The 24,770-nt window shown below is 34.9% G+C and overlaps 1 protein-coding gene across 1 annotated transcript in view; it reads left to right on the forward strand.

The window, feature by feature from the left end:
- The window catches only part of VPS50 (VPS50 subunit of EARP/GARPII complex), a 134,711-nt gene that overhangs the window by 22,062 nt on the left and 87,879 nt on the right, over window positions 1–24,770 (forward strand). Inside the window, exons 4-11 of the mRNA XM_047096681.1 lie at window positions 1,280–1,351; window positions 3,602–3,655; window positions 4,488–4,558; window positions 5,247–5,364; window positions 5,448–5,483; window positions 6,667–6,749; window positions 21,464–21,506; window positions 23,247–23,345. Coding sequence (XP_046952637.1) covers window positions 1,280–1,351; window positions 3,602–3,655; window positions 4,488–4,558; window positions 5,247–5,364; window positions 5,448–5,483; window positions 6,667–6,749; window positions 21,464–21,506; window positions 23,247–23,345 — 576 coding nt within the window. The remainder of the gene's footprint in view (window positions 1–1,279; window positions 1,352–3,601; window positions 3,656–4,487; window positions 4,559–5,246; window positions 5,365–5,447; window positions 5,484–6,666; window positions 6,750–21,463; window positions 21,507–23,246; window positions 23,346–24,770) is intronic.

The following is a 24,770-nucleotide window of genomic DNA, read 5'->3' on the forward strand; positions in this document are numbered from 1 at the left end:
CTGAATTCATGGATGAGAGTTGAATGCTTTTTAGGGGTGTTCTTTCTTTTTCTTTCTTTCTCTTTCTCTCTATCTGTCTGTCTTAATACCAGGACTGGTCTCTGATGACCATATTATGATTAAATGAACTGTCCACATTGTTTTTATACTGAAATTATTTTAGAAAAATGTAAAATTAAGTGCTGCTATAGAATATCGGTCCAGGAAACGTTTCTATATTTTTGGTTTTTAACTTTTAGCCTACAATATGTTGATATGCTGCCTTTATCTTATTTTATATTGTAAATATATTTAGAAAAGCTCCAAGACTTTCAATCATGTTTCTTTTTCTTTTAGGTTGGTTTCTTTCTTTACTTTATTTATTTATGTATGTATGTATGTATGTATGTATGTATGTATTTATTTATTTATTTATTTATTTATTTTTTAGAGAGCAAGTTGGGGAGGGGCAGAGAGAGAGGGAGAGAAAGAATCCCAGGCAGTCTGCACACTGTCAGTGCAGAGCCCTATGCGGGGCTTGAATTCATGAACTATGAGATCATGACCGAGCCGAAGTCAGATGCTTAACCAGCTAAGCCACCTAGGTGCCCCTCATGAATGTATCTTTACATAATTGTTTAGCCATGATAAAGACCTCTATGCCATAATGTTTATAATGTTGTCATTTTAAATTTACAGGAAGTTCAGAAAAGAATAGTCAATTTTGATTTTAGATGAAACCAAATACAGTATGCATATTTACTTTATACACAGGATGTACATAGTCAGCACCCACTCATTCTGAAGTTTCATCAATCTGTTGATTGAGACTTGGAGTCTAACTTGGAGTTTCTGGTATACACAGTGGCATGTATTCTTGCTAGTTTCCCATACTGCCTTCTGAAAGCTGATGTGTAATCTAGAATGCACTCCAGCAACTATCACTCTCACACTGTAGCATGTAGTTACTATTCATAGTGTTTCAGAGGGGAAATATATTTTGAATTCTGTTGTAGGCAATAGGGATATACCTGTGGCTGGTAGAGAGGGTGGTTAGGATGAGGGACTTTCTCTTGTTCTCCTGTCCTATAGGGCTGTGTGAGGGATGGAACTTGAGCACCAGTGGGTTGGCTAACAAAGGTGTGTAGGGTTTTGTGTCTGAAGTCTAGTGGGGAGATTGGGGAGGCCAAGAGGAGTGGGTGGGAATGGGATGTGACACTGTTTATAAGTCAGAGGTATGTAGGTAAATGAAACAAAAGTAAGCTATTTTTTTTACTCTTTATTTGTGGGTATCTTTTAGAAGCTCCCTCCTATTCTCAATTTGCAAGAATTAGAGGAGTACAGAGACAAATTGAAACAACAGCAAGCTGCAGTAAGTAAAAAACACCTTTCTTTCTGACATAATTAAATGAGACACAGCAGAGAGGTGTAATGTTTGCAGATTTTATGGTTTAACTTAATATATTAAACAAATATTATTTAACATGACTCAGACTCAGTGATACATTTATTTTAAAATTTATTCAGCTTCTCACATTACCTTAATATAGATTTGCTAGTTCTTTCTCTGGAATCCTAAATGTGATCAAAGAATTTTGAACTTTTTTTTAGATTGCTAAGTATCTTTTCCCCACTTACGGTTTCTTATCTCAGAATAAAGGCCCCCACTTCTAGTTGAAAGAGGCCCATAGAGAATAGAGAGTTAAGATTCAGAAAGTCTGAATTGTAGTCACTGATTAATTGTGTAGCATTGGGTAAGTCACCTAGCCTTGCTAAATCTATTTCATGTTCTCTGTGAAGCAGTGCGTTAGGCCTGCATTTTCTCTGATGCTGTAAAATTCTTTGATTCTGTGATTTTCCTTGCATTAGGCTGAGCTCTTTTAATAATACTCAGACTATACTGTAGAAGATTAATGTTAGTATGTGGTCTTGTTAATTTTTTTTAATAGTAACGGAGCACTAGTAATAAATGTATCTGAATTTAAGATGTGATTTTTAATAATACATCTGACAAATAAAGGAAGATGTACTTCTCTTTCTTTTGTGTTATACTCAGTGGTCTCAGTGGGTGCTGGGATCTCCCTCGGGGTAGCAGCAGTGGTCTGGGAAAGGGACTTGACCAGTAGAGGGTTGTGTGGTAAAAGTGTGTTGTGATTTTGGAGAACTAGATTTCAGCGGATGGTGGCATCTCTTGCCTTCTGTTGGTTTCAGCATGTTTAAATATGTGTGTGTCTATCTTGTACTTGGATGTGGTAGTATTCTTTGGGGAAAGAATCCCACCACAAGGGCTATACTGCATAATGACCTTTGGAATTTGGTCAACCTGGGCTTGAATCCCAGCCTTGTAACTTACTGTAGGGGCTGTGGGTGAGTTACTACTATATTTAAGATTACTCATCTGGAAAATGAGGAAGCATGTAATTCATTTTAATATATTGTCATGAGTAGTAACGGAGATAATATAGGGAATGCACTTAGTACGCTGCCTGGCACAGTGCAGATTAACAACTCTATCATCTATTTTAAACTATTTATTTATGTGTGTATTTTTTAATACATTTTGGTAATGTTTATTTTTGAGAGAGAGAAAGACAGAGAGAGAGAGAGAGCAAGCAGGGGAGAGGCAGAGAGAGAGGGAGACAGACACAGAATACCAAGCAGGCTCCAGGCTCTGAGCTGTCAGCACAGAGTCTGATGTGGGTCTTGAACTCATGAACAGTGAGATCATGACCTGAGCCGAAGTCGGACGCTTTACCAACTGAGCCACCCAGGTGCCCCTATTTTAAACTTAAAAAAAAAAAAAAACCAATTTGGTAAAATTAGGTGAGTTTCTGTCTGGGAACATCTATACATATACATATGTATATAAATTCAAAGGAGTTAAAATCTAGAAGGATGAATGCAATAATTGAATGTATGTGTAATGCTTTGTTCTCAGTTGGCTTGGGAAGGGGAAGGGAAACTCAACTAATTGAGTTTCTTGAGCATCAAGGCTAAAAATGTCTTGGATGTGCCATGCTCCATGGTACCTGTAGTGTAGCCTAGTAGGTGCCCCTGAAATTGTGAAATGAGAGTCTCATGTTCAAAATCATTATAATTCTAATTTGTATAACATACTAACAATTTTCATGGAATTGACCAAGGACACCTTAGGTATGTTCATAACATTAAAAAAAAAAATCCAAAAACATGTTTTCCAGTTTTCAGAAATAGAGGACCAAATTACTGTTCGTCTTTTTATGTGGTACAGAGGGTCTGAAGGGTTCAGGATGATCTCTGTTTCCCAGATACTGTCTCCATAAATTCAGCTGATTAGATATTTGTCTTATGTGTTCATCTTTTGAAAGCAAATCTTGTGCCCTTAAAGATGTTATACTTTTGTACATACTAGTTAAATCAATTGATACTGATATTAACAGTAGTAATGCCCATTTATTGAGTTTCTATTAAGGATTAAGTACTGTGCTCTCTGTTATACCTCTTTTACTAATTTCATAGCCCAAAGCATGCTAGTAGTTATTGGGAAGACCTATGGAATATTCTTGCAAAAATTCAAAATGTAAAGTGGAATAGGAAGCATGTGGCTTTTTCTTTTACTTCCTTTGATTGCATGTTTTTATAGGTCTCTAAAAAAGTAGCAGATTTAATCCTTGAAAAACAGCCTGCTTATGTAAAGGTAGGATGATATTTGTTATTTTTAATAGTAAAATTTAAAAAATGCTTTAGTGACTTATACTTGAAACTGTTGAAGTAATTTATTGTCTTGTTTGTAGTTATTCTGTAGCAACATATCGACTCTATTTGGGGTGTAGGAGGGCCTTTTTACGTATGTTTTTCTCTCTTATTTGGGGAATTTACCAAACTGAAGAAGTGAAAGTTTTATTGATGATTCTAAAGCAATCTTTTTGGTTTGTTCAAACTTTAGAAGGCCCAGTGAAAATTGCTTCTGTGTACTTTGTAACATATAGATCATTAATAATGACTGCTCAATGGCAGTGTAACAATCTGTCTTTAAAATATAATAAAATTGGAATCTTATAGCTGAATCTATCTTTGTATCTGAAAATCAGAGACTTCAGAATCCATTGAAATATCCAGCAGTGTTCAAATGAAGACATCCATTGTCATAGCATCTTAGCAAACAGAAATCATATTTGTCATATCCTTGATTATCTCCGGAAGTTCTGTTGGGTAGAAACGTTTCAGTACATATATTATTAGTACTTGTTTATGCTTGTAAAATGGGTTTGGTCTAGATTTCCTTATAAGCAATATTGACTAAATATTTTATCATATGTCATTATGAAAATCATTTGGAAGTAGTCATTTTAACTTACTTTGTGAAAAATATACCAACAACTTTTAAGTTTAGGTATTTTTGTTGCTACTTTGTTTCCCAAGCAAGCTTTTCTTTGAAACCCACTAGAGTTTTTGTTAGAGTATCATATGAATAATAAAAAAAAAAAAAATAAAACCTCCAACAATAACCTATACCTAATTTTCCTTAGGAACTTGAAAGAGTTACCTCATTACAGACAGGTCTTCAGTTAGCTGCTGTCATCTGCACAAATGGGAGAAGGTATTATATTTGATGGTATTTTGTTTTTTAAGATGGAAAAACATTTTAAGAAAAATTGCAAAACCATTGTTGATAATTGATTTTTTTATTATGAGTATGTTTTTTAGAATACCATTCATTAACTGAACATATATTATGATTTAAAAACTGCACTAAGAAGGTATGTGTGAAATGAAATGTCTGTAAGTCTAGTTATGGCTTTAACATACTACTGTTTTTATATTGCTTAGGTTAGTGCTTCTCAAAATATAAGGATCAGTATTTTTTTCTTTAAATTTCCAACTTATTACAGGCTATTTTTATAAAATGCAATAAAAACAAAATTCTAAGAAAATAACAAAATAACCAAAAATATATAAAATATAGTCTCAGTTTTTTAATTATTAATTCATCAAACATAAAATCATTATGTCAGTTTTTGCTCTAAGTGGTTTTTTAATATTTACTCTCAATTTCTGTACTTTTATTGTGATAAATAAATAACAATTTGAGGATTGGCACCAGTCCACCCACCATGCTTTGAGTAGCGCTGGTTTAGATTGAGCCGTTGAATAAATTTGTCAAATAGTAGTCATAATCCCTGGTTTTAAGAGTAATCGAGGATACTACCTCATCAGTTGCCTATTTGTTCTGTACAAATAGTATTCTTATTATTATAGAAAAGTATAACTGTTCTTCACTTTTGCAGACACTTGAATATTGCCAAGGAAGGTTTTACTCAAGCTAGTTTAGGCCTTCTTGCAAATCAAAGGAAACGTCAGTTGCTGATTGGACTTCTGAAATCTCTGAGAACCATAAAAACATTGGTATGTACAGGTTACTATTTAAAAATTAAAACTTAATTTTATGGTTAAAACAGATTTAACCTTTGATTGTTGTTTTTCTTCAGCAAAGAACAGATGTGCGCTTAAGTGAAATGCTAGAGGTAAGTAAACAAAATTTGAAAATTTCGCCATCTTGATGATATTAAACAGAAAAATTATAGTGGAAAACATTCAGATGTACATTTTTTTCAAATTGCTATACGGCATAAAGAACATTTTTTAGACATGTAAATTTACTTGCTCTAGAGCATTTTTCTATTGACATATTTCATTTAGAAAAATTTATTTGGGAAAATGTTTACTTTGTAGCATTGTGGGAATGTTAACTTCAGTCACCCAAATAGCAATAAAATTATCTTTTGTATCAAATATATAGTAGTGATTTAAGGAATATATCATACTTGAGTTATGTTTGGTATCTCATATATTAATCGGTTTTCTGAGTGAGCCATCTGTAATCCCTGCATAACTTCTAAACTTTGAATTGAGAAATGCATGTGAAAATTTCATTTGGGGGGCCCCTGGGTGGCTCAGTCGGTTAAGTGTCCGACTTTGGCTCAGGTCACAGTCTCACGGTTTGAGAGTTCAAGCCCTATGTTGGGCTCTGTGCTGACAGCTCAGAGCCTGGAGCCTGCTTTGGATTCTGTGTCTCCCTCTCTCTCTGCCCCTCCCCTGCTCATGCTCTGTGTCTCTCTGTCTCTCTCTCAAAAATAAATAAACATTAAAAATAATTAAAAAAATAATAATAATAATTAAAAAAAAAGAAAATTTTATTTGACATTAAGTTAGTGTTTAGGTGATAAAAACATTCTAAGGCTATTAATGAATATTTCACTTTTTTCTAGTTTTGTTTTAAAATATTTATTGGTTTCTTGGTGGTAGGACTGTTGAATGTTGATTACAAGTGAAATTCATACTGTTTTGAAACATTTTATGTAAACATTACTGAAAGAAGATATGTTAACAGTTAAAGAACAGCTTCCCTGTGAAGCATCTTGTTATTCTGTATAGGCTTTATCCACCTGTCATGATCTTAAAGGCTGTTACTGTGTATATAAGGGTGGAGAATATTTTATCTACACATACATGTTAGGCTTGGAACTAGTTGTGTTTTTATATTTTATTATTTATCTATCATTGGTATTCTAATCCTTATTTAAGAGGAATTAAAATTTTCTGGTTCTCTAACTTTTGGATGGAGCATAAACAGAGATTAGTTGTTTTTCAAGGGAAACATTTTAGGAAAAATGTTTCCTGTCTAATGACTTCTATTGTTATCTTAAGGAGGAAGACTATCCAGGAGCTATTCAGTTGTGCCTGGAATGTCAGAAAGCCGCCAGCACTTTTAAACATTATAGTTGCATAAGGTAAGGTAATGTAAAAATTTTAAAGCTGACTCTATTGCCAGTTTTTAACATAGGAGCTAGCTGTGTAACATAGAATGTTAACAAACATTGAAAATTAACATTAAGTGGTATGTTCTGTTTTGACATTCTTGTTCATAAATTGGCAGTACGATGAAATTATAAATAATAATTCTTAAGGTGGGAAAGATCAGATACTTTTTAATCCTAGCCTTTCTTGTCACTTCATTCAAACTCTTTTATATATATATATATATATATATATATATATATATATATATACATATATTATTTCCAGTATATGGAGTAGTAGAGAAGAATAATGTATCTGTTTACGTTTCTCTTGCATCTCTTGGGAATTTTTCCTACTTAACTTTGCCCAGCTTATAAATATTGAGAGTGTTACCACAGTTTGTTTTTCAGATCCAGATGGTTCAAGTGTTTGGCTCATCCTGATAAGAATTATTTTGGAAAACTTAAGTGTGGTTTAATTTTATGTAATAATCATCTTTGTCATATTTAAGTGATTATGTATTTAAGGTGTTACATCTTTAGTTATTTATAAAATGTACAATGTTAACATGGCCACTGCAGCCTTTGTTATTAGTTCTGCTTTATTAATGGGTTTTTGGTCTGCTTAAAATGAAGGTTTTGCATTGCTGGTGGCAGTCCCTTGGGGAGGCTCAATCCCCAGGTGTAGTTTCCATCATTCCTCTAAAACCATCACAAATAAACATACACTGTAAGTAAAATAGTGTGCTTGCCAAGCAAACCCAGTTTCAAATTAAATTCATACCTGTCCTAGAATATACAGCCCCTCAGTCTCACCTGTATGGAAATTCTGGCCGTCATTGAACATGATGCATTGATGTTGTAGATGTTGATTGTTAGTATCTGAAAAATAAAAGGATTATGGTAGATGAAAACATTAATATAGCTTTAATTAAATTTTTTCTTTTAATATACTCCCACATCATAGGTCTCTGCAGGATGTGGGAAAGGAGCTAGCAATTTCCCTGCAAGAGATGCTATTTAAATATTTATGGTATTTTTTTTTTCTTTAGGATCGTGCATACTGAAGCAACACTTTTTATTTGATTAGGAAATGCATAGATAGTTCCAGTGATATTTTGTTTTTATCCATTGTGACACTGATTAACTGTCACTATTAAAAACTTTGATTATGTTATTTAGATTTTTAAAATTTAAATTGAGTGATTAGAGAGTTAGCTCTGATATGTTGCGTGTATTTGACAATTTCTAACAAGGCTTTCTGGGTCCTGAAGAGCATAGCACACATTTAGTTTGTTTTGTGGTGATCAGTTATAGTGAGAGCACTTATGTATGATTGGGTGAACATAATTCAGATGGTTATACATTACTGTTTATTATATGCCAGGCGCTTTGCTTTGGAATTGGCTGAATAGTGATGAATTACACATAATGTAATCAGGATAAGGCCGAAGGACTGAAGAAGGCATAGTGGGATGAGGCCTTAGGGAGATGGGAGTGGAACATACAGGGGAAGCATTGAGATCGAACTCTCCTTAGAGGTCAAGACTAAGGGGGGCCTGAAGGAGGGGCATAGGAGTTAGCTAAGACAAGGTATGAGGGTTGTAGATAGTACATTCTGAGTATAATGGTGAAATCTTTGTTGCAGAGATAACAAGCAAAATGAGGATTGAAAATATCTATCTATTGGATTTATAGCAACAAAGAAATCATAGCTGACTTTGTTGGGACAGTTTGCTTGAAGCAGAAGTATAGGATGAGGAAATTTTATAAAGAAGGGAGATGTGTAATTGAGGGGGGAAAGCTGAATATCTGAAAATCTATGGGAAAGTGAGAGGTTGAAAATAAAATAGAGAACATAATGTGTGAAGGCGTTGTAGGTATTAGAGTAGACTTTAAAAAGGTCACCATCTATTATAATAGGAAACTTGGTGGCAGGAAATTGAGGTAGCAGGTGACATGTGTTGGCACTTTGTTTTCTTCAATAATGAAAAATTTTAGCTGTGCTAAAGTAATTTTCTTACTTGATGAGAGTTAACTATACAAAATGTTTTTTAAATAAATTTTTATTTGGGCTTTTTAAAGTTAGCATGAAGTGGCTTCTAAGTTCTTTCTCATTAAGGTATGTAGTGATATATGGAGGAGGTGTGAATACAGTTATCCAACCTGGTAAAAGGTTGGAATTGAAAAGATCTAGAATGGTGATTTAAAGTAATAATTATTTTATTTTAGGGAGTACCTTATATAAGAAGCATGCTATGTTTACACATGTGAATTGTGCATGTAATAATAATAAAAGTTTGTCTTACTCTCTTAAAATAGGTAAAAATACATGCAAAAATGTCTTAAAATGTCCTAAGGAATTAATTTTACCTTAGGCTTCCCAGGAAATCTGTTAAGAGCTGTGTTTTTATCTTAGTGATTTAGTGACAATGTCAAGGGTGGCTCAGAGAGCTTAGCTATTACTTAGAATTCTTTGGTAGTCATGGCAGCCGCTCCACCAGAATTCCTCTTCCCACACACCCGTGCTGTTTGTTTTGCTAGCCACCATTCATCCTGCTCAACCCAGTCCCCTTTTCCCTTTACCTCTTGTTTTTTACACTTTTGTTCCTAGTTGGGAGAGCATGAGAAGTTTGTTCACTTCTGGTAGATAGTGTGATATGGGATATAGTGACAGAGTTAGTAGATGTGTGGGTCAGGTTGAGTCCACAAAAATGAAAGGAATTTTATTCTAACTTCCTTTTATTAATTAGATGCATGCTTTTTATTCTGTGCATTTATTTTCCTATCTGTTTTTCTTTTTCCTCTGGTATTTTTATTTTATTTTATTTTTTATTTTCTTAATTTCTTTTTTTAGTTTTATTACTAAAACTAAAAGTTTTAGTTTGAGAGAGAGAGAGAGAGAGTGCAAGCACAGGAGGGGCAGAGAGAGATGGGGATGGAGGATCTAAAGCAGGCTCTGCACTGACAGCAGGGAGCCCGATGTGGGACTTGAACCCACAAACCATGAGATCATGACCTGAGCCAGAGTTGGACACTCAACCAACTGAGCCACCCAGGCGCCTCTCCTCTGGTCTTCTAAATACAATACTGAACCTGTTCTTGAGCTCTCTCGTTAGGATTGTTCAGACATGATTGATCAACGCTTTAAAAATTCATTTAATTTACCTGGAGATGTGGAATGTAACCAAAGGCAATATTTAATCTTTGCTTGTACCTGAGTGAATCCAAGTGAAAAATCATTTGACACTCTGGTAATCATAGGAATAGTAACTAGTTTCTGACTATTTATACTCTCATTTTCTTTAATATTTAAATTTATTTTCATTTCTGTTGATAACTAGAGAATCATGAAGTATCTTCTCTTTAGAAGTGTCCAGAAGAGAACCACCTGTGATGCAGAGCATTTCTGGACTCTGGTGTAATTTTTTTAAAAATATATTTTAAGCAAGTTCATATGCACAATGTACCTGTTTGTCCACTTCTTAATTTTTTGGAGGTGGAGTGTATGTTCCTCTTTTTTTTGCTAGTCACATTGCTCTTTTATTGGAAATAAGGTTTTTGGTAGATGGCAGAGACCCTGTGATCTTAGGAGTAGGTTACATAGGGCAACTGAGGGCTAACTCTTATGATTCTGAAAGCAGGAAGAACAGAATTCATGTATTTGCTTCTGCATAAAGAGCCCTTCACTATATTGTCTCAGGTTATATGACTGTGTAGTTTAATACACACAGTACCAAGTAATACAATGTACCCAGTAGATTGAAAACTGGAAGAAAACTTGTACCCCTTCAGTACCTTGTATTTTCCTTTAGATACGGTGTGTTTCAGCATCTTTAATAAAAGATACTATAGCACCAGTTGTGTTCACTTTTATAACTGACAGGGAACATTTTTACATTACTTGACATTTCTTGAGTTGATCGACAGAATCATATAGTTGGGATTTACTGGGAATGGAAATCAGAATGTGTTTAAGTGTGTCTGGGAATGAAGCATTTAACTTCTTTTTCACTTGAAATTTATCTAAATTAGTTTCAAGAAAAGTTGTTTTTAAAAGTCAAAACTGGGGGCGCCTGGGTGGCGCAGTCGGTTAAGCGTCCGACTTCAGCCAGGTCACGATCTCGCGGTCCGGGAGTTTGAGCCCCGCGTCGGGCTCTGGGCTGATGGCTCAGAGCCTGGAGCCTGTTTCCGATTCTGTGTCTCCCTCTCTCTCTGCCCCTCGCCCGTTCATGCTCTGTCTCTCTCTGTCCCAAAAATAAATAAACGTTGAAAAAAAAATTAAAAAAAAAAAAAAAGTCAAAACTGCTTTAGTTTTTTTTTATTTCATTTGAATGAAACTACTTGAGGGAATCTGAGAGCATTCTGGATTATGCACTGAAAAGTTTGTATACCATCAGAACTAGAGTATCTTTGTTGAGTACTGTAGCATAGACACATGTATTTAATTTCTCAAAATCTTTGGAATACCCTTCCCCCCTCCCCCTCAGAATATGAACTTGGCAGTTGAATGAAAATTTTCGGTTGTAGAACTCCTTTAAATAAATCATAAAATAACGAACACGGCTTTTGGGTACAAGTACAGTGGTACTGTAGGGACTATGCTTCCCGTGTTGCCCTTCATTCCTTTCTAGCAAGACGTCATGCTCTGTCTCTGTTTAGGTTCAGGCAAGGGGAACATAGGAGCTCTGGCTGGGGTAGCATTTGAACAGTGAGTATTTCTGCTAGATCATCAGGCCAGCTAGTGAGACCCATGAGTAGATCTGGAGTACTAGTTGTTCGGTCAGCTTGGGCCGAATAATCCATAGCATGCTATTCTCATATTGCCTGTACTCCTTATCTTTTTATTTAATTTTCCTCTGTCTCCCTCCCCCATGCTGCATCATTTTGAAAAAATATAAAGTAAAATCTAATAGCAAAACATAATATTTAAACAAAAGTGTCTTAGGAGCACATGGGGTGCTCAGTTGGTTAAGCGTCTGACTTCGGCTCGTGTCATGATCTCATGGTTCCTGGGTTCGAGCCCTGCATCCAGCTCTTTGCTGACAGCTCAGAGTCTGGAACCTGCTTTAGATTCTGTGCCTCCCTCACTCTCTGCCCCTCTCCACCTTGTGCTCTGTCTCTCTGTCTCTCTGTCTCTCAAAAATAAATAAATGTAAAAAAAAAAATTTAAACAAAAGTGTCTTAAACAAAAGGTGAACTGTTTCTTTCTGCCCTACCCACCATTCTTTTTCCTACTCCCTGGAGTAAACCACTTTCACAGCTTATTAGTTTTTTTCCCCAGTAGATTTCATTGTAATTTAAAATACTGTGTCAAAGTATCTTTTTCATGATTCATCATTGTAGATAGTTGTTGATTCTCTGTTTACTCATATTAAAATTCCAGTAAAATATAAGAATTTGGTATACTTCCTTTTACTCCTCTTCTCCATCTTCCAGGTTTTGTTAGTGAAACAGTTATTTTTATTTCGTCAAGTTTGTAAAATTTATATTCTTTTTGCAGCTATAATTAAGTCTTCTGTGTTCTCTCGGTAGGTTACTTCTAAGAAAATGAACCTAATAGAAATTGTATTTCTTGTATTATGATTATATAAATATTATTATGTGCAGAACTAAGTAGAGTGTTTGGATTTATTTAAAAAGTCATTTTTTGTCTCTATGTGAAAATAAAAATCCATTGGTGGTTTTTTTTTATTTGTTGAACATTTTTCACCTTTTTTAGGTCCTACTCAACTGTAATATTTCCTTTTTTACATGTTTTCCTTTGTCTTGTTTTGTTACAGTTTTGTTACAGTTACCTCTTTGAGATTTTTTTGTTTGTTTGTTTTGATATGGGATACATGGGCAATACATTTTCAGATTTTGAAGTGATGTTAACTTAGTCCATACCCATGATTGAAAGAAAAGTTATTTTTTTCTTACAAAATGGAACACATTGCTCAGTTGTCCATCGGCCTTCTGTTTGTACGACAAGGTCAGATGCTGTTCTCATTCTTATAAATAGTGTCTTTTTTCTTTTTTTAGACATTTTAAGGATTTTTCTTTTTATTTGGTGTTCCAAAATTTTACCAGTTGTCTAGAAAAGTCATCTGTGTCGGACTCTTTACTCCTACATGATGAGACAAGAAGGACATATTATTTAATCCTCATCTGCATAAGTTGCTACGTTACTTGTTTTACCAGGAGCTTTTGAAATGTGTTTGTTCTCTAGGAGCTTATAATAACAGGCAGTTAACAGACAGGACTGTGGGATAATATGCCAGTTAAGAACACAGAGTACATAAACAAAAGACCATCAGAAATGTTCATGCTGTGAATGGCTTACTTTCTTATACCCCTGCAAGAATGGAAATATTGACATCTTGTAAGAGTGTGAGTAGAAGCTAGGCACTGTCAGCTTTGACAGCATTGACTGTAGAGTAATTCTAAATTAGATTTGTATAAGGTTTTCTTACTAAAGCTTTATTTTTTAGCTTTTAAAAATTGAATCATGATAACGGTGATAGTAATGGTGGTTGTGATAATATTTAAACATTGTTTGCACTTTTGTATGTAGTCAAGCACTGTACTAATCATTTCCCATACCTTTTCTTCCTTGGTGTTGACAAAATATTCCACAAAGGTATTATTATTGTCTCTATTTTATAGGTGAGGAAATTGGTGCTTTGTAAAATAAGTGACAGAGCCAGGATTTAAACTTTGGTCTCTTGGAATGCAGAACCTGTTGCTCTTAACCACTACTACATTGGGGCGCCTGGGTGGCTCAGTCGGTTAAGCGGCTGACTTCGGCTCAGGTCATGATCTCGAGGTCTGTGAGTTCGAGCCCCGCGTCAGGCTCTGTGCTGACAGCTCAGAGCCTGGAGCCTGTTTCAGATTCTGTGTCTCCCTCTCTCTGACCCTCCCCTGTTCATGCTCTGTCTCTCTCTGTCTCAAAAATAAATAAATGTTAAAAAAAATTAAAAAAAATTACTACTACATTATACCATCTAGTAGTGTGCTAACTGTTATATATAGCAGACGCTCATGGCTAGGAGGATGATTTTTTTAAATCTGTTCCAGTAGCTGAGTTAATTGTATTTTTTTCCTAAACCTGTTTCTACCAGTTGTATTTGTTATCTGTTATTGTATTTATGTTGCTTAAGTAAATAAACTAAGGAAACAAGTTTTTGAAAGTAAGTTAAATGCATTGGAAAAACAAAACATATTATTAAAAATATGTTTCCTTTTGGATTTGTTTTGGATGAGACAACTCATAAAAGTTGGGGGATATAAGGTAACTAAATGTGATTTGGCATTTGGATTGTTCCGCATTTGTCTTTAAATTCTTGCCTCATCCTAGAGAAATTGAAACTTGAAATTATGGACAATTTATTTGTGATTTGGCTCATGTAAGACTAAGAAGTTAAAACTCTGCTCAAGAGAAAAGATTTTGGCTCTAAATCAGAAGTGGGTAAATGAATTGCAATTATACAATTTTTGTTAAAACGTTCAACATACATGTAAACATACATACACACAACATATAAATATTCCCATTTTAACTTTGATTAATTAACCAGCTGAAAGGTCTGCTGAACTTTAGCACAGGGTAGGCAAGCTTTGTTTTTAAGGAGCCAGATAATAGTTTAAGCTTTGTTAGGCAGTAAGGTTTCAGTTTGCAACTGTTCACCTCTGCCCTTGTGGTCTGAAAGTAGCCATAGATGGTATGTAAACAAGTTCATGTGTCTGTTTTCCAGTGAAACTTTATTTAGAAACAGACTATTGGCAAAAAAAAAAAAAAAAAAAGAAACAGGCTATTGGCTAGATTTGGCTCCTGGGCCTGATCTCTGCTCAAGAATTATAATTCATAAAGTTTAGAGATGTTTTGAATATCTGTAGTATTCTTAGTAGTGGACTCAGATTTCTGAGCAGAGTGAGGACAGAGATCTGGGTAGATTCAAAGTGATCATAATTCTTTTACAGTCTGTTCATGGTTTGAAGGACCACGTGGAAATTTCCTGGTATCTCACCTTTGTTGGTTTAGCTTCAAAGTGTTGGAAAGTCAGGTTTTTTCTGCAGTATGTTAATAAACTCTCTGCCAGCTATGAGTAAATTGAAACCACTGGAATAGATCTCTGATCTAAATACCTGAAATATCCAGGGTCCATGGACACATAGTATAAGCTTGGAAGTATAAATTTTACTCAAGCTCATTTTAAAGTTTTAGCACTCTACTGAATCATACACAAAGATGTAGTAATTGGGTAACTGGTATTTAGCATATAATAAAATCTTAAAACTTTAGAGCAGGAAGCAACCCTTTAGATATAGCACACTTTTATATAGGAAACTGATGCCCAGGGATATTAAGAGACTTGACTTAAATCATGGCTTATTAATAACAGACCAGGGAAAGATAATTAAGATGCTAACTACCTCTGTACCATGTTGTCTCTTGTGTGGTCAATCTTGTACACAATTTTGATTTATATGCAGCCTTTCCAGGACTTGTTCTTTGAGTGTGTATATTGTAGATCAGCTGTTTAAAAGAACAATGTTAGGTAGTTATTCATGAATATGTTATGTTTAATATCTTCTGTAGTGATGTTAAAAATGCCCCCTCAAATTGTTTGATTTATTCTATTCAGCTTGCAAATAGCCTTTAATAGCTTTTAGCCTTCCATCTTAGAACTGGTAATTTCTTTTACCATAATGTAGCTTTTATTTATCCAAATGTTTATGAATAGATCCTTTTAGCATACTTTCATTAATTGACTGAAATGGCATGAATTCATATTTATAAATGATGGCTAAAGGTCTCCTTGAAGGCTGCACGGTTAATATATACACTCCTTAATCACCTACTTTTTATGTATGTGTTTTCAATTAATAATAAATTGTTGTCAAAATGCAGTTGTAGATTCTGAAAACATTTTAAAGCCAAAATGTTTGATTTAAAGACTTTCTATTTAAAGTCTTAGACATACTATTTACATTACCATGTTTACATTAACTCTTAATACGTAGGATATAGAGTCGTTTTAACCATAAGTAATAGAAGCACTAAAAGCATCCAGATTTATGATGATTTCATAAATACTAAAGCCCATTTTTTTCAGTTGAGGAGTTGAAATCATTACTCTCACCTATGAATGAGTTTAGATATATTTCTTTTTCTCCCAAACTCAAAATGCTCCCTATAAGAATATGTTTACCAGCTCTAACCTACTTACGATTCCAGGTATTCTTGCCTCTCTGTATCTGTGTCTCTATCTTCAGCCATAGGTGAACTTCTGAGCCCTGTGTGATAGAGGAGTAGAACTGCTTTAGTTCTGCTTATTTCTCTTTTCCTCTTCCTAAGGCACCTGTAGACCCAGACTCTAGTGCAGTTCTTTTTCTTCTAAAACATTTTCCTTTCTCTTTTTCTATCTCTGTAGTTTTATTTATTGAGATAGAAAATAGGGGCTAAAGGAATGTTGGGAAAATTTCACTATGTTTGAATTGCAAATTTGACTCAGCAGTGAGCCAGGCTATGAGTTTAGTTAGTCCTGGAGATTCCTGGAGAATAAGCCACAGTCTTTGCTAAGGGAGACAGTCACAGATATTCCCTTCTATCATTCGGTATGTTGGAAACAGAGTATTATGAAACTGAGGGGAACAGTCAGCAGGGCAAGACTTCCTGGAAAAGATGACATTTGGATGGGCCTGGAAAGACAGATGGACATTTGTGAGTGAGAAGAAGAGAAAGTATGTTCTATTTCTCATGAACGTTACATACAAGTAGAACAGAGGGTGTGAAAGTCTGGGGGTTATTAGGGGAATTGCACGTAGTCCAGGTCCCTGAAATGTAGGCATTAAAAAGTGACGGGGAAGTTAATTTTTCATGTCATTGTTCAGAATCTTACATGCTATATCAGTTTGGGGCTTTATCTTTGGTTTAATGGAGAACCTCCATGGATTAACGTGAATTCTACTTTAATTAGGAGCTGCAGATTCAGGTTGGTAACATGAAGCTGCCAGATGTGAGTAAGATAGCAAGAAATGGTCCTGCCCACAGGAGTGGTCAGGCCTTGTCTGAAGCCTTTCATGTATAAGCTATTTGAAAAATTGTGTCTGCCAGATCAAACAGAATACTGCCCAAACCCAATCTGAAATTAAGACCCCTGCTCAAGCCATCCCTGAGAGCTTTTGGGAGGATGTTGTATAATGTTTGGTATGCAGTAGGTTGATGGTGTTTGTCAAATAAATGGATGATGGATTGAAGAGTGGGTGTGGGTATCGTGTGCAGAGATTCGTTGGGAAACTATTAAGGTAATTCAAGCAAAAGGAGATAGTTCTTGAGTTCGGGCACATAATTGAGAAAAGAGAAGCATAGAGGGATATGAGAAATACTGAAATGGTAGAATTGGCAGGATTTGATTATCAGTCACATAGGAAGCAAAGGAAGAATTAAAGATGACATGGAGATTTCCAGCTTGGATTGAATGGGTGGTGATGATATAAATCAAAAGATGTTATAAATCAAAAGAGAACATAGGAGAAAGAACAACTTGAGGAATATACTCAAGAATGTATGTTTCAAATATGTTCCAAAGTACAGCTTGAGAAGATACTGACTTGGCCGGGGGTGGGAGGTGGGGTGGTATTGCTGAGAAACTTTAATTCTTTCTAAGTGCCAAGGTACTTATAATGACTGTCATTTTTAGTGTGTTATTTTGGGGCCTTTAAGTCTCATTTTCTTTCATTCATTCATTCATTCTTTCTTTCATTCATTATTCTTTGGACAGAGATTGTCCCAGAATCTTTTCTTTTTTTTTTTTAAGGAAAATCTCAGTCTTGCCTACAAATATTCCTTTGGATATGTCTGTGGCTGTGTATGGGTATTTTTCAGGCATAAATCCTTGTTAAAGACCTTAACAGTCTTACACTGTTGATTGTCAAAGTGTATAGTTTTGCTCATTTTGCAGGTTTTACTAAAGTAATCTCCAATTCTTGCCTTTAGTCAAAAGTGTGCTTATGATAAATAATATTTGTAGAAAATTGTCTAATTTCTCTGTATGTTTAAACATTTATCCCTGAGACCATCAAAAATGGGTACTTGTGTTATGGGTTTTACTATTCTGACAAAGTGCTTTATATCTATGTATCTATATCTGTATCTACATATAAATAACCACGCTGGTGTTATTTTCTCAGCTTGCATTAAAAGGCTTGGTAAGAAGTGAATGCATGGAATCCATGAATCCATTATTATATATTCTGTAAGGCTATTAGGAAGAGTGTTGTGCCTTAGGAGATAAAAGGTCATTGTTCCCTTTATAAGGACTCTGGTAAAATTTTCTCTCAGAACTTAAATGCCAACAAAAGTAACTTTTGTTTGGGTTTTTTGGTTTTGTTTTTCCCTTGAGTATTTTTGATATTATGGACACCAAATTGTATACTTGGACTCTCCCTATTTGTTTTGGCTGGTAAGACTTTGAGAGTCAAGTTTATGAAGAGATTAACAATTGTAAAACAATACCTTGTATATGGGCACTTGGGTGGCTCAGTTGGTTAAGTAGTGTCTGACTTCGGTTCAGGTCATGATCTCACGGTTTGTGAGTTCGAGCCCCACCTTTGGGCTCTGTGCTGACAGCTCTGTGCTGACTGGTCGGAGCCTGGAGTCTGCTTCAAATTCTGTCGTCCACTCTCTCTCTGCCCCTCGCCTGCTAATGCTTTCTCTGTGTCTCAAAAATAGATAAACATTAAAAAAAATTCAGAAAAGATACCTTGTATAATTTTTGTGTACTAAATTATACCTTTCACTTGCTCTATTTTATTTTAGTTTGCCTTAATTTTTTTTGTTAAAATACTTTCTCTATGATTGTATTTATTTTGTTAGATATCACAGATCCTTTTTAATAATGAGATAATTCAAATAATTTCACTTCTGGTTTTTAGTTTTTTTAACTGACTTAGGAGGAATTAAAGGGAAAAATCATATTCAAAATCATATTCAGTTACATAACCTACGTGTATAACTAGATAAATTCTTACAAAGTAAACATAGTTATGTAATTATGTCATAGGAACTGTTAACCCAGAAACTACCTTCTTGCCTAATCCCAGTCATTATTCTCTCAAGGTAACCACAATTCTAGCTTCTGTCATTAAATTTAGTTTTGCCTGTTTTGAACTTTATATAAATATGAATGGAATCATATAGTGACTTCTATATAGTGGACTTCTTTTGTCTAATACGTCTTTGAGATTCATGTGATAGCATTTTCATTGCTATAGTATTTCATCATATAAAGATATCACACTTTATCCATTTAATTGTTTATGGACAATTGTGTTGCTTTAAGTTTTACTTGTTACAAGTAATGCTGCAAGGGTTATGTATGCATTCCTGTAAGATATGTATCTAGGACTCCCGGAATGTAAGTGTGTGTTGAGTTTTGGTAGATGTTATATTTTTTCAAAGAAGTTGTATCAATTTTCCATTCCTCCAACATTGAACTGAGTGTTCCATTTGTTCTGCATCCTGGCCAACATTTGTTGATGTCGTCTTTTAATATTTTAAAAATGTTTTTAGCCATTCTGGTTGTTTATTATGGAGTGTTATTGGAGCTTTAATTTGCATTTCCTGAATGCCTACTTGAAGTGCCTATTATGTGTTTATTGGCCAGTCATCTCCTTTGTCATATATCTGTTCAAGCCTTTTGCCCCTTATGTTCTTCTGTTTGTAACACACTCTTACTGCTGTGACTTTATAACCTTTACATATTTTACTATATGCCTTCCAACATTGTTCTTCAAGATACGCCTTTTTTTTTTTTAATATATGAAATTTATTGTCAAATTGGTTTCCATACAACACCCAGTGCTCATCCCAAAAGATGCTCTCTTCAATGCCCATCACCTACCCTCCCCTCCCTCCCACCCCCCATCAACCCTCAGTTTGTTCTCAGTTTTTTAAGAGTCTCTTATGCTTTGGCTCTCTCCCACTCTAACCTCTTTTTTTTTTTCTCCTTCCCCTCCCCCATGGGTTTCTGTTAAGTTTCTCAGGATCCACATAAGAGTGAAAACATATGGTATCTGTCTTTTTCTGTATGGCTTATTTCACTTAGCATCACACTCTCCAGTTCCATCCACGTTGCTACAAAGGGCCATATTTCATTCTTTCTCATTGCCACGTAGTACTCCATTGTGTATATAAGCCACAATTTCTTTATCCATTCATCAGTTGATGGACATTTAGGCTCTTTCCACAATTTAGCTATTGTTGAGAGTGCTGCTATAAACATTGGGGTACACGTGCCCCTATACATCAGTACTTCTGTATCCCTTGGGTAAATTCCTAGCAGTGCTACTGCTCGGTCATAGGGTAGGTCTATTTTTAATTTTTTGAGGAACCTCCACACTGTTTTCCAGAGTGGCTGTGCCAGTTTGCATTCCCACCAACAGTGCAAGAGGGTTCCCGTTTCTCCACCTCCTCTCCAGCATCTATAGTCTCCTGATTTGTTCATTTTGGCCACTCTGACTGGCGTGAGGTGATATCTGAGTGTGGTTTTAATTTGTATTGCCCTGACGAGGAGCGATGTTGAGCATCTTTTCATGTGCCTGTTGGCCATCCAGGTGTCTTCTTTAGAGAAGTGTCTATTCATGTTTTCTGCCCATTTCTTCACTGGATTATTTGTTTTTTGGGTGTGGAGTTTGGTGAGCTCTTTATAGATTTTGGATACTAGCCCTTTGTCCGATATGTCATTTGCAAATATCTTTTCCCATTCCGTTAGTTGCCTTTTAGTTTTGTTGATTGTTCCCTTTGCTGTGCAGAAGCTTTTTATCTTCATGAGGTCCCAGTAGTTCATTTTTGCTTTTAATTCCCTTGCCTTTGGGGATGTGTCAAGTAAGAAATTGCTGTGGCTGAGGTCAGAGAGGTCTTTTCCTGCTTTCTCCTCTAGGGTTTTGATGGTTTCCTGTCTCACATTCAGGTCCTTTATCCATTTTGAGTTTATTTTTGTGAATGGTGTAAGAAAGTGGTCTAGTTTCATTCTTCTGCATGTTGCTGATTCCTGACTATTTTTAACCATTTGAGTTTCCGCATAAATTTTAGAAGCAGCTTGCCAGTTTCCATATACATACATAAAGAAGAACCTGCTGGAGTTTTGATTAAAATTTCAGGTATTCTAGATCATTTTGGTGAGAACTGATAACTATATCAAAGGTTATAGTTTTTTTTACATGGTATATATCTTCAGGTATTTACATCTTCTTTACTTTAGCACAGTTTTGTATTGGATATGTTTTGTTAGATTTATTCTGAGATATTTGGTTTTTTGAAATGGTATTTTAAAATTTTTCATTATCTAATTCTTTGTTCCTAATATATAGAAATTGATTTTACATTTGAAATTTTACTTTTTATCGATATTATACTCTTTAATCTCTAAAACTTACTATCAACTGTGAATTTCTTAAATTCTTAGTTTTATCTACAGATTATTTAGGAGTGTCTCCCTATACAATTCTATTGCTGCTAGTAATGACTCTTTTATTCTTTTCTAATTATTACTCTTTTATTTTCCTTGCCTTATTGAACTGTCTGTAGAATCAGCATAACTTAGTTCTCTTACCATTTATTTGTGAATTTATGAATTATTTATTCAGCTAGTATATATTTAGCACTTAGTTTGTCTCTTTTAAAGATAGACAGTAACATCTAACTCTGTTTTATTTAATAGTGAATTGAATTCAAAGCTTCAAGATACTTTAGAACAAATTGAGGTAAGAAGGATTATGTCATAAATTATGTTTTTTTTCTTTTCAGAGGTTTTTGAATAGTACATATGAATCTTATGTTTTGACTTTTGTGTTATTACCAGTGTTCTAGATCACAACACTCTGTTTATTGTTTTTTGTTTGGAATATCTGTGCATGGTCAAGTTAATGTTAGTCTTCTTGTAAACTCAATAATGCTTTTGGAGTTTTGGGATCTGAAAATGGTATTTTGTATCTGAAAACACCATATCTGGAAAGATCCCCAAACTGTTAGTTATAGATAGGTTTTCATGTAAATTATAGACAAAATATTTACCATGCATTAATTATTTTTTTATTATTAACTTTTTTAGTTCAGTGAGCTAAGTTACATAAGAATAATTATTGGCTGATGAATCCTCCTAAATTCCTAAGCCTTCTGATATTTCATACAGTTCATCAAAAATGTAGAAATGGAAAGGAAAAGATATGTGATTGTGAGCATGAAGTCTTGCTTTTCTTCCTGCATTTATTCAGAGTTCATCGCTGTCCTTGGCAGTCATTGCAAAACAGGGTATTCGTTTTAATAAATGTAATTAGACTTATTTTTTCCTGATATTTTATTTTACTGTTTTCCTGATGAGAGTGCTTATAAAAATTGAGGCTGGACTTTCAAATGACCTTTTTTGAAGGTAGTTTTTTTTTTTTATCATAACTCCAATCATTTACTAATTATAAGAATGACAGTTTGATAAACATAAAGGTAATGCCTTTAAGTAAATAATCTCTTGAATATTGAGGACTTTCTTTTGAAAGCTCAGTATTTCTTCACTCACAATATATAATATTATTCTGTACTTATGTAGAGAATCATTATGTTACAATGAAATCATTGAAATAGAAATCCTTAAACAAAGTTCATGCATTTAGATATACCTTAAGGTATGTGCTTAGAAGGTCAATGTAGTTTTGTTGAGAATTACTTTTTAGTGATTATATAGAAGGACTGTTTTATTATTTTTTAATAGTCTTACAAATTCAGTTCATACAATTGTAAGATTTTAGCAATTGCTTGAGGAAACATAAAGTACAAATAAAAATAAGATTCCTTTAGTTACTATTATACTGATTTGGTGTCCCTTGAAACACTAAGCATGGGTTTTTAGATACTCACATATTAGTAACATCTTAGTAGGGGCACCTGGGTGGCTCAGTCAGTTGCGCGTCGGACTTTGGCTCAGATCATGATCCTGCAATTTGTGAGTTAGAGCTCCGTATTGGGCTCTGTGCTGACAGCTCAGAGTCTGGAGCCTGCTTTGGGTTCTGTGTCTCCCTCTCTGTCCCTCCCCTGCTCGCGCTCTCTCTCAAAAATAAATAAATATTAAAAAAATTAAAAAGAACATCTTAGGAGTGTCTGGGTGACTCAGTCGGTTGAGCCTCCGACTTCAGCTCAGGTCATGATCTCATGGTTCGGGAGTTTGAGCCCCGTGTCAGGCTCTATGCTGACAGCTCAGAGCCTGGAGCCTGTTTCAGATTCTGTGTCTCCCTCTCTCTCTGCCCCTCCCCTGCTCGTGCTCTGCCTCTCTCTCTCTCTCAAAAATAAAAAACAGTAAAAAAAATAACTAAATTTGTTTTTGACTATTAAATCTAGTAGGATAGTAACTGTCTTTAGATATTAATTAAAAGTGAGAAATTAAATACTTTCTTCTCATTGCCTTGAAAACATAATTCCTTAACTGCCTCTTGCCTTCTCTTTTAATTCCATAGGAGCAGTTGGATGTAGCTCTTTCCAAAATCTGCAAGAATTTTGACATTAACCATTACACCAAGGTTCAGCAAGCTTATCGACTTCTTGGAAAAACACAGGTTAGTTTTGAAAGAATATTTACTTTTTATTAATTGGGAATCTGTTGATCTTTATGAATGCTGAATATATTTACTAATGTAGAGTGTCCTTAAAAAGTTTCATTTAACAGGGGCGCCTGGGTGGCGCAGTCGGTTAAGCGTCCGGCTTCAGCCAGGTCACGATCTCACAGTCCGTGAGTTCGAGCCCCGCGTCAGGCTCTGGGCTGATGGCTCAGAGCCTGGAGCCTGTTTCCGATTCTGTGTCTCCCTCTCTCTCTGCCCCTCCCCCGTTCATGCTTTGTCTCTCTCTGTCCCAAAAATAAATACACGTTGGAAAAAAAAAAAAAAAAAAAAAAAAAAAAAAAAAAAAAGTTTCATTTAACAAAGTAAATTTTTATGCCATATTAACATAGGTTCACATAGGCTCAGAGTGTATGGAGTGTAACGTTACAGAGGTTTGTTTTGAACTATGAAGTGTTTGTCAGGTTTAATATTTTCACAATTTTATGTAGGTTTTTTTAAAAAAAGTGTATTATAAGATAATTCATTTGGAGAGGATGTGTAGTCTTGTACCTCAGCTCTTGGTCCTGATTGAGATTCATGGTTCCTAGATGGGCCAGCATGTTTCCCTCAAAGTGGTATGTAAACTTTTGTGTACTGTGTATGTTTACCTGTAAAATAGGTCCATTTCATTTATTGGATTTTTCTCTTTTTTTAATGCTTATTTATTTATTTTGAGAGAGAGTGTGTGAGAGTATGTGTGGGGGAGGGGCAGAGAGAGAGAGGGAGAGAAAGAATCTCAAGCACAGAGCCCGATGCAGGGCTTGATCCCACACACTGTGAGATCATGACCTGAGCCAAAATCAAGAGTCAGAGGTTTAATTGATTGAGCCACCCAGGTGCCCCTCATTTATCAGATTTTTCAAATAATTCTTTTATTCTCCGATTGTTCTCACTTACCCTCATGGTGCATGGCTTTACATACTCTTACTGTTCAAGGGCTTCCTTGAAAAATTTGCAAAGGGTGTCATTGTTTGAAAGTTAATTGTACCATCTCCATGTATAGGATTATACATTTATCTAAAAAATAGCTAAATATGATAGATGTAAATGTTTTCTTCCCTTAAATGATCTCCTGTCTTAGAAGGAGATCTAAGAATTTACCCAACCACTTAACTCTGTTTACATTTTAAAATCTGGATAAAGAAATTTGGTTGTTTACCGTAGTTAATTAATTTGTGTGTCTTAGGCTACCTAGGAAAAATTACAAGAAGGTAGATGCTTGGTAATTTTGAGAGACATATTTAAAGACCCTTAAAAATATGATCATAACGTCTAATTTCCCCCATTAGGCTAATTCTTTTACTTGTTAAATATTTATTAGTACCTACAGTGTGCATTGCTCCAGGCACCTCTGTATGAGCCCTCATGTGTCTTTTAGTGAGG

The sequence above is a fragment of the Lynx rufus genome, unplaced genomic scaffold (genome assembly GCF_022079265.1).
Source record: "Lynx rufus isolate CCGP_SWC_20201006 ecotype Redwood Valley unplaced genomic scaffold, mLynRuf1.p SCAF_4, whole genome shotgun sequence".
In the NCBI taxonomy this organism is placed as follows: domain Eukaryota; kingdom Metazoa; phylum Chordata; class Mammalia; order Carnivora; family Felidae; genus Lynx; species Lynx rufus.